Source organism: Orbicella faveolata, unplaced genomic scaffold (assembly GCF_042242905.1).
Source record: "Orbicella faveolata isolate gen_17 unplaced genomic scaffold, um_ofav_v1 contig_26, whole genome shotgun sequence".
Taxonomy (NCBI): domain Eukaryota; kingdom Metazoa; phylum Cnidaria; class Anthozoa; order Scleractinia; family Merulinidae; genus Orbicella; species Orbicella faveolata.
The window spans coordinates 978,545-987,200 of NW_028301554.1; the positions used below are offsets into that span (position 1 = coordinate 978,545).

At 38.3% G+C, this 8,656-nt stretch overlaps 2 protein-coding genes across 2 annotated transcripts; both read left to right on the forward strand.

The window, feature by feature from the left end:
• The first annotated feature begins 120 nt into the window (after positions 1 to 120).
• On the forward strand, positions 121 to 5,985 carry LOC110068870 (small ribosomal subunit protein eS17-like). Its single transcript, XM_020776283.2, has 5 exons — positions 121 to 168; positions 953 to 1,104; positions 3,898 to 4,003; positions 4,406 to 4,471; positions 5,842 to 5,985. Exons 1-5 carry the CDS (start codon positions 166 to 168, stop codon positions 5,935 to 5,937), a joined length of 423 nt encoding a protein of 140 aa, XP_020631942.1. The 5' UTR covers positions 121 to 165; the 3' UTR covers positions 5,938 to 5,985.
• An 842-nt stretch (positions 5,986 to 6,827) lies between these two features.
• Positions 6,828 to 8,591, forward strand: LOC149107536 (uncharacterized). Its single transcript, XM_089295383.1, has one exon. It carries the CDS (start codon positions 7,268 to 7,270, stop codon positions 8,216 to 8,218), a length of 951 nt encoding a protein of 316 aa, XP_089151509.1. The 5' UTR covers positions 6,828 to 7,267; the 3' UTR covers positions 8,219 to 8,591.
• The last annotated feature ends 65 nt before the right edge of the window (positions 8,592 to 8,656 follow it).

Below are 8,656 nucleotides of genomic sequence, written 5' to 3' on the forward strand. Positions count from 1 at the left end.
GAAGCTATTTTCGTTTTCCACGAACGTTTTACCCCGTCTGTACCTGAAAAACCGATTTGGAGCTACCAGAGCCCGCAAAATTATGGAAGGTGAGCAGCGGTTGTTTCGGTGCCATAGTCGCAAAGCACCACGGTATCTTCCTCTCTCTTTCTCCTCGATTCAAAGATGGTGGGTTTCTGATTTCATGACAACAATCCGGTGCCATCGTCACTAAAGTTACCTCTTTTCCACGTATCTTCTGAATTTCACGAAGATCAATGATCTATCTATTTTATGACAGAATGTCGCTGTACCATAATTTCGCAGTGTGGTCAAAATATCGTTTTTGAGTTTTCGTATAATTTCATGTCAAGATAGCTCTTTCTGGGATCCCTAGTTTCTGTTGTATTGTTGCAGACATATTAAATCAGACTAGTTTTGGGCTGTAGATAATGAAAGTATTATCGTGATGTCGTTTTAATGTAGCTCTGTAGATGATGTGTTTCGAGAATTTTCGTCTTGCACGGCTTTCGAATGTTCAAAACTTCGCTAATACTGGCCATGGTAGTTCATATGCGATGAAGACACTAGAACTATAATTTGGCACATAATTTTACTCACTGGCTTTATGTTTATAGCTTATCCAAACTTTTTTCCGTAGTGCCTTGAGTCAAACTGTATTTTAAGACTAGTTTGTCGAAGAACCTGAAGTTGAAAGACTTGGTATTTGGGGTTTTCTACACTTACATGTAGTAAAACGAACTGTTTACATTGTAACCGATATCACAGACATTTTAAGGCATTTGTATACAATAATAATTATTTTGTGAATATTTTTGTTTTTTACTACTTGAAAATGTTGTGGTTAGCAGTTAAGCTGGAGAAACTTTTACAATTAACGATTTGATTTCTGAAATATAGCAAAATAATGGCTTCAACAGTCTATTTATTGTGACTATTGTCTTGCCTGCAGGGTCGTGTTAGGACCAAGACTGTGAAAAAGGCCTCAAGAGTCATTATCGAGAAATATTATCCACGTCTGACCCTTGACTTCCATACCAACAAGCGTGTCTGTGATGACATTGCCATCATCCCAAGCAAGAAACTAAGAAACAAAATTGCTGGGTAAGAGCTTACCAAATACTTATAATTTCTCACTTCTGATTTTTGTTTAAGAAATAGAAAACATGTTCTGTGGTTCTATCGAGTTTTAGTATAAATCTACTAGCATTCTATCACAAATGCCATTCTCTGATTGGCTACGATACTCACTATCTATCCTGTTGTAGTTAGTGAGTAGCAAAACAGTGAGCGCTTATTAACAAAATGATGGCCACTTCTTTGCATTTTCAAGGTGACTGTGAAAAGGTTTTAGATGAAGTTTTGAACGACTAGTAGATATACACTAAGACAATTAGGTTACTCGCTCTCGATTTCTATGCATGATAGTTGACTATGGCTGTGCCCTCATCGTCTATCATGCGATAGAAATTGAGAGCGAGTAATCTAATAATTAGTTCAAAAGTGAGCGTTCAAAAAGTTTGGCTGTGTCCATTTCACTGCAAACCAAGGCCCTCAGGAGTTAGTTTAGAGTCCCCGGGACTGGAAAATATCCCCCAAGTTCCAGAAAATCGAGCCAAAGTTGGTGAAAATCACGACGCGCAAGGTGGTCTCGGCTACTCTGTGAGTCTTAAAGTGAAGTGGGGCTATATTTCGGCCCAGAAGCTCAAAAGTGAGCATTCAAAAAGTTTTGCTGTGTCCATTTCACTGCAAACCAAGGCCATCAGAAGTTAGTTTAGAGTCCCCGGGACTGGAAAATATCCCCCAAGTTCCGGAAAATCGAGCCAATGTTGGTCAAAATCACGATGCGCGTAAGGCGGTCTCGGCTAGTCTTTCAGTCTTAAAGTGAAGGGGGGCTATATTTCGGCCTAGAAGCTGGAAAGTGAGTGTTCAAAAAGTTTTGCTGTGACCATTTCACTGCAAACTAAGACCATCAGGATGGGATGGGATGGGAGAATGCAAAAAAGCTGTGGAAACACTTGCTTCTCAGCTCGTGTTCCCACAGCATTTCTGAGGGAACACGAGCATAGCATTTGTTTAATAGAAACACAAGTGGAAGTTTTGGAGAACAAGAAATGCTGTGGGAACACGAGCTGAGAGGTGAGTTTTTCCACAGCTTTTTCGAGTTCCCCCCAAACTCTCATGAGTGTTTCTAGAACTCAATAGAAACTCTGAGAACTTGTTTTTGTTTTCTTTTAGAAAATACCAAGACAAAACAAGAAAACAACTTGTTTGCTCCAGGCCTAGTCAATTAATAGAAATTGATATCAATCAGTGTCAATCACTGATTGCTATCGCTTGATATCTGCAATCAATAACAATCAAACTCACAGAGAAAATTATTCATCTACTGCTGTTGATTGGCAATAATCGACAACAATCGATAATTCCTGTCTTCAGAAATATCATCTGTTACTGATTGAAAAAAAAGAAAACAAAAACGATAATAACTACAAAGAGCAACAAAATCAGCACTAGCTCTATGTAATACTAGAAGAAGAAGAAGTTGTGTGCATCGTATCAGGCTTTAAATGCCTGCAGGCTAAATCCCAAATTTCTTTAACACCTTCCAAACTCCAAATACATTTGAAAACAGGAATGTCATATGTTGCATTTGTAATCTAACAGTATTCACAAGAATATTTTCAGCTTAAAATTGGCAGAAAAATAAGAATATTCAGCCTCGTCCAGAAAAGCAATATTCTTGTAAAAAAGAGTGTATGTTACTAGATTATATTTTTCTTTTGGTCTACTCTGAGATCTATTCTTACATTTTTATCCTAATGCTAATAACGGAAATCACTAGAACACTGACATCTGTTGTATATTTTGCTTTATCTTAATGCCAATGCTACAATAAGACTGGAATGTTTTACACTGCTACTCTGGCCTTAACTTGCTGTGGTGTCTTAAACTAGCAAACAAAGATGTAAATTTATCCCAAAATGTTTCTGTTAGTTTTTGCTGTTCTTGTTATTTTGTTGATGATTGTACATGTAAAAGATTCCCAGGCTATGATAAAATGACTCAATAAAACCATTGCAGACAAATTTTGTCAAACATTTTATCAGTGTAACTTGTAAAAGGACAAAATTAATTTCTGATATCAATCAATAACAATCGATGAATCAGTCATTATTGATTACTATCAGCAATCAATATCAATCTTTGAATGTTATCTATGATATAGATTATTGGTTTATCAATTGACCAAGCCTGGTTTACTTTGATCATAAAAATGTAAATTCCCTTTTCTCGCATCATCATTACATGTACGTCAACAGCTCCTGCTAGTTCTGTGTTTCACAATTTTAAACCAATAAGCACACATTTTCTTTGGGCTATTTTCTTATTTGTATTAGCGCTGAAAACAGCACTATTATTCTTACATTAGAATGATGCCCAGATTCTGGATATTTCACGAGCAATCTATAGTGATTTTATGTTAAAAATTCAGTTTCACTTTGCATTCTGTCCATTTTACTTTCTAGATAAAATATTGAATTCTAGCTTGCCCTTCGGACTCGCAGCTCTCAAATTTTGCTTGCCTTTGGCAAGGCTTAGTTATTTTTTTTGATTATTTAGTTGGCAGACAACTAGCTTGGGCTCTTGTTCATTGGGCAAGTGACAATGAAAAGTTACTTGCCCAGCAGGAAAATCTCCTTGTCTTACATGTAGACTACTAAATGGCACTTTTTTTGAGCCCTATTTTTTGTGTGTAACTGAGCTCCTTTAACACTAGGGCAGCGGGACAAAGACAGTAATGTTTTTACATGTTATAGGTAGCTTGGTCTGTATGATTGTTTAAAAAAATCAACAGCTCACTTGATTGTTGTATTATTTTATTCTTTTACATAGGTTTGTCACCCATCTGATGAAGCGTATCCAGAAGGGTGCTGTGCGTGGAATTTCCATCAAATTGCAGGAGGAGGAACGTGAACGAAGGGACAACTATGTACCAGAGGTGAGCAGGATTAGATTGTAGGGTGAGACTGATATTGAATGGGACATAATTATAGCCAAATCTCATTTTTGCACTTGTAAACAAAATTATCTATTCGCCTGCCCAACAATACCCCTGCATGAAAGATACCTATGATTTGACTCAAAAAATAGCCTTTTGTATATTTCATGAGTCATGGTTTTAAATAGTGACCTTACACAAAATGCAATGGCAACTACAGAAAGCTTAATAAGCAGAACAATGGGTCTCTGTGTGTATTATTTACATTGGTACTTTTCAAGTTTGTTACCAAGACCAAGGTCTCCGGTGACTCAAAACTTAACGAGAGTCCTGGCTACCAGAAGCACTCTTGATGTTGTTTTACTGGTTTTGTTCATGCTCATGGGTGCTTTCCTCATGCAGGTGTCTGCCATTGAGCAAGATATCATTGAGGTTGACCCAGACACCAAAGAAATGTTGAAAGTCTTGGTAAGTGACTGTTCTGATATTATGTATGTACATTGTCTTCCTTCAAAGACCGCTTGTAAGGGTTATCATCCATAATTTCCAGGGATATCTGTAGTGTCTCCATTGTCTTCATCTATTCCTGGGACAACTTTGATATCTGCATTTTCTATGCATATTTCCCACCATATCGTAAACAATATTTTATTTTCTGATGTTGAAAATAGCAGGGGTCCCCCGGTCAAGGAAAGCAATATTTGTGACATGTACATGTATATTTCAAGGATTGGGGAATTCTAAATTCAGGCAGCAATTTACATTTTTCAGTTTTCAGGGAATTCTAACTTCAGTCAAGAAAGTCTTTTTGAGATTAACATAATGTTCCCAACAACCCCTTTCTTGTTCTCCCAAAATAAGATAGTGGAATGGACAATAAATACAAGCAAACCAAAGACATTCCAAAAATGTTATGCTGGAACATTTGATCACAGTCTTCATCACTAAAAATTGTAAATCTGGTTGTGAAGTCATAATTCCAGACACTTTCTGTCTGAAGACTCATTCTCAACCTTGAGTATACTTTCACTCAATTTTTGGACTTTTTGTTTGAAGATTTTTGTTGTGTTTTTTTTTTTTCACATAGTCTTGAAAGTAAATGAAATTTGCACTTAAGGTTACTGTACATGTATGCCTCTAGAGGTGTCTCATGTCCAAGTGAGAGGTGCATTCAGTTTTTAAAAACTGTAGATACCTACACCCCTATATTATATTAAAGATCATTGAATTTTGAAAGAAAATGAATTGTTGAATTTTTGACAACCTCTACATGTACATGTAAATTTGAGCGTGCAAATCACCCTTTGGAAACTACAAGTCAAAGAGAATTTCTTCATTTGCCCTCAAATTTGGGTGGTAGCTACAATTGTAGTTTAACATATAAACTACAAAAAGTTGTCTGTGAATTTTTTATTTCAAAATATTTTTTTCTCTGAGAGCAATTTTTGTATGATAACTCCTTACTTTTTTAAAATCCTTTTTCAAAAATGTTCACTGCAATTAAATGTAGCAAAACACAGACACATTTCTTAAGCGCTTTGGGTCCAGAAGCTGAGGAACAAATTACATTGGCAAAAAACAAAATTTCCCTTGACTTGCAGCTTTCAAAAGGTGATTTGGATGCTGGCATTTAGAGGTCATGGAAAATTCAACAATTACTTTTATTTCAAAATTCTTGGTATACTTTAAAAGCCAGCTCTATAAACTTTAATATGATATGAGGATTTAGTACTGGATGCATTACATTGCTTGGACACGAGACAGCTCTAAAGGTATACAGAAACCTTAACAACAAGCAGCAAAAGTAACCTGCTAGTTCCTTACTTTCATTATTTCAGGATTTTGGAAACATTTCTAACCTGCAAGTGACTCAGCCAATCAACGCTACTCAGAGTTTCCGCCCTGGTGGAGGCAGTGGTGGCATGAGATCTTAAAGGGCCACTTTGTTGTGCAAAAAATAATAAACATGTACAAATAGAGAACTGTGCCTTGTGCTTTGTGGCTGGAAATTCTGTCCCTTCGAAAAATAGCTCCAGAATCTTCTTGCAGATTTGTGTTTCTTTTTGCAAGATGGCAGGAATGTATAATTGGAGCCTTTTTCTAAATCCTGAAATTTTTGGGGTAGGGTCCTTCAGGTGGTCCTTGTGAAAACATCTTAAAAACTACTAGTGCCTAGTCCTCCCTGAAAAACGTTCAACGGACCAGACTTATAACATCATCGACTGACGAACACTATTCACTTGACTCTGAAGATGACTTCCGCTCAGATTTTGGCTCTCTGCTTGTTCAAGTGTGGCTTTAATTAGAGAAAAAAAACTATGGGCACTTACTTGTTCAAGTGTGACATCAATTAGAGAAAGGAAAAACAAAAACATCTTGGAACAGATTGCTAGCTATGTAGCGCTTGTCTTGATTAAGAGAACTTTCCTAGAAGGAAGTCTGTCCCAGAAGCAGTGCTGTCATTGGCAGTTGAGGGGTTGGGGTAGTGTGCATAAAGTTTCCCAATTCTGCCTTATTAGTATGCCGCAGTCTCCTCACTTGTGATCGCGAAACATTGCGCAATTCTACTTTCCATTTCTCCCCTCCCTTGTGTGACTCAATCCCCGTTTAATACAGGGTCGCCACCTCCTGTCCTCCCCCCCCCCCCTCTCCCCCGAACCATTGTGCCGACGGCATGATGTAACACAATTAAGTCCAATTATCACTGAATAGATAGAACTTATCTCTAGCCACGCTACATACCGCTGGTTATATTTACAGGATTAAATTTCCGTCTGCAACGAAGGCGACTATAGTTACACGTGTTATAAAACAAATCTTATTCATGATTGACAGAAACGTTTTTTTTTTGTTTTGTTTTGTGTTTTTTTGTGAATCGGTTGAATAAGCTCTGTTCAGCATACCTTCGCATCCAAGTTTACGTTAACAAAACATGCGATTCGGTAAGTTCTTTTCCGGTTTCAGCCGCCAGCGAAACGTCATTCAAGAATAGTGTTCTGGTCTAGTGATCGAATTTCTTTGTAATTTGAAACGTGCGTTTTACGGGTCAGAAATCGACACATGATTCAGATGTGACTGTTGCCATGCATAAGGCATTTGTTGTCTGCTTGATCGAGTGGAAAAACTAACGTCCTCAAACGATTTCAAACAGCAGGATCAAAGACAGTGTTAAAATATTTACTGAGGGCTCAGTGATACCGAGGCGACAGTCCTTAGATGTGTCGCAAGTGTTGAAGAAAGTCAGGAAGTGGAAGGGACACAGTGATGGTAACTTTAAGACGACCTCGCTACGAGGAACACAGACCATTTATGCGACGAACGCACGTTCCAAATACATCTAGTTCAACTGAATTTCAAGTGATAACTCTACACGATCCAGTCGTGGATCCTGAGTGGATGTTTCATCATCCTCGCTTTCGACGCGACACAAAAACATCAGGGACCTTACCTCAAAATGAAAGAGGGTTTTATGCCAAGAAAATTTACAGCCGCGTCCCTAGTGCGACCGGAAACTCACGTAGTAAGCTTCTCTGTGAACGAAGGGAGCGAAGTGGTCAAGGAAATACGGCGTGTCGACATTTTTGCGAATTGCTAGGCCCTAACTTGTGTAAGGAATGCTGGAAACTTCTTCAAAGGGCAGACGCGTTGAAAGAGCATCGTGCAAGTGACGCACGCGAATTGAAGAGCGGCAAGGACTCATTTAGCGCGATGATTGCCGCGCGTGAAAAAAGAATCGAAGATAACGACAGCGAGGAAGACATTCTCGATGAAACAGAAGATGAAGAGTTTATTTTTCAGTCGATCAGTTCAAGAAAAACAAGCTCGATGACACCGCCTCAAGATAGTGGCTATTCAAGTCGGATGAGTTACATCCGAAGCCTCAGTACGACTCCCTCGGGTGATTTTTGTCCTCGCGTGACTTCACGTTCCAAGTTCACGCGTGGTAACGTAAGAAACTCCGGTGATGAAAGACGAGTTTCCGCGAAGGAAGCAACTCCACCGATCTGGAAGAACGCGTACTTAGCAAAACTCCGTGAAAAAGAACCTTTCAGAGACATTTTGACAAACAGTCTTCATTATCCAAGGAAGTTGAGGCACGCTTGGCGAGATTTGCCAGTAGAACCGGTCGTAATGGATTTGAAATTTATTAATTTTACTATTTATGACGACACAAGACTCAACGAAAGAGCAGTTAACAAGAATGCTAAGGCATAAAAGATAATATAAAATCTGGATGAAAAGTAATTATTATAAATTAATCTATAGCGCGAATTTCAATGTTAAAAAATTTGAACTGATTCGAGTAAAAATGGATTGAAAGATATCTTTTTCTTTAGCCAATTAAAGGTAAAAAGAAAACCAATCACAATCGGCCGCGGGCAACGCGTGGATTTTCCCGCGCTTGGCGTCGCGATCGGTTGCACGCTTCTTGCTTCCAGTTGATTGGTCGATTTATTGCGTGATTTGCGTTTGCCGTGACTGGCCAAATTTCGTTCCTGATGGCAGTCAAGAAAGGCTCCAATAGTCTTGTAAAGTACAGAAAAAAGTAGCAAGTAACGCGATAAAATAAGAGGACTTTTTCTTGCCATTTTGTTTTTGTGGCTTACTCTCGCAGCCTAGATTCCAACGGCATCCAAATAACGTCCAATATAG

Coding starts and splice junctions, on each gene's coding strand:
- LOC149107536 (XM_089295383.1), top strand. CDS start 7,268: ATGGTAACTTTAAGACGACCTCGCTACGAGGAACACAGACCATTTATG.
- LOC110068870 (XM_020776283.2), top strand. Junction 4,004..4,405: donor GGGACAACTATGTACCAGAG/GTGAGCAGGATT, acceptor TTCCTCATGCAG/GTGTCTGCCATTGAGCAAGA. Junction 4,472..5,841: donor AAGAAATGTTGAAAGTCTTG/GTAAGTGACTGT, acceptor TCATTATTTCAG/GATTTTGGAAACATTTCTAA.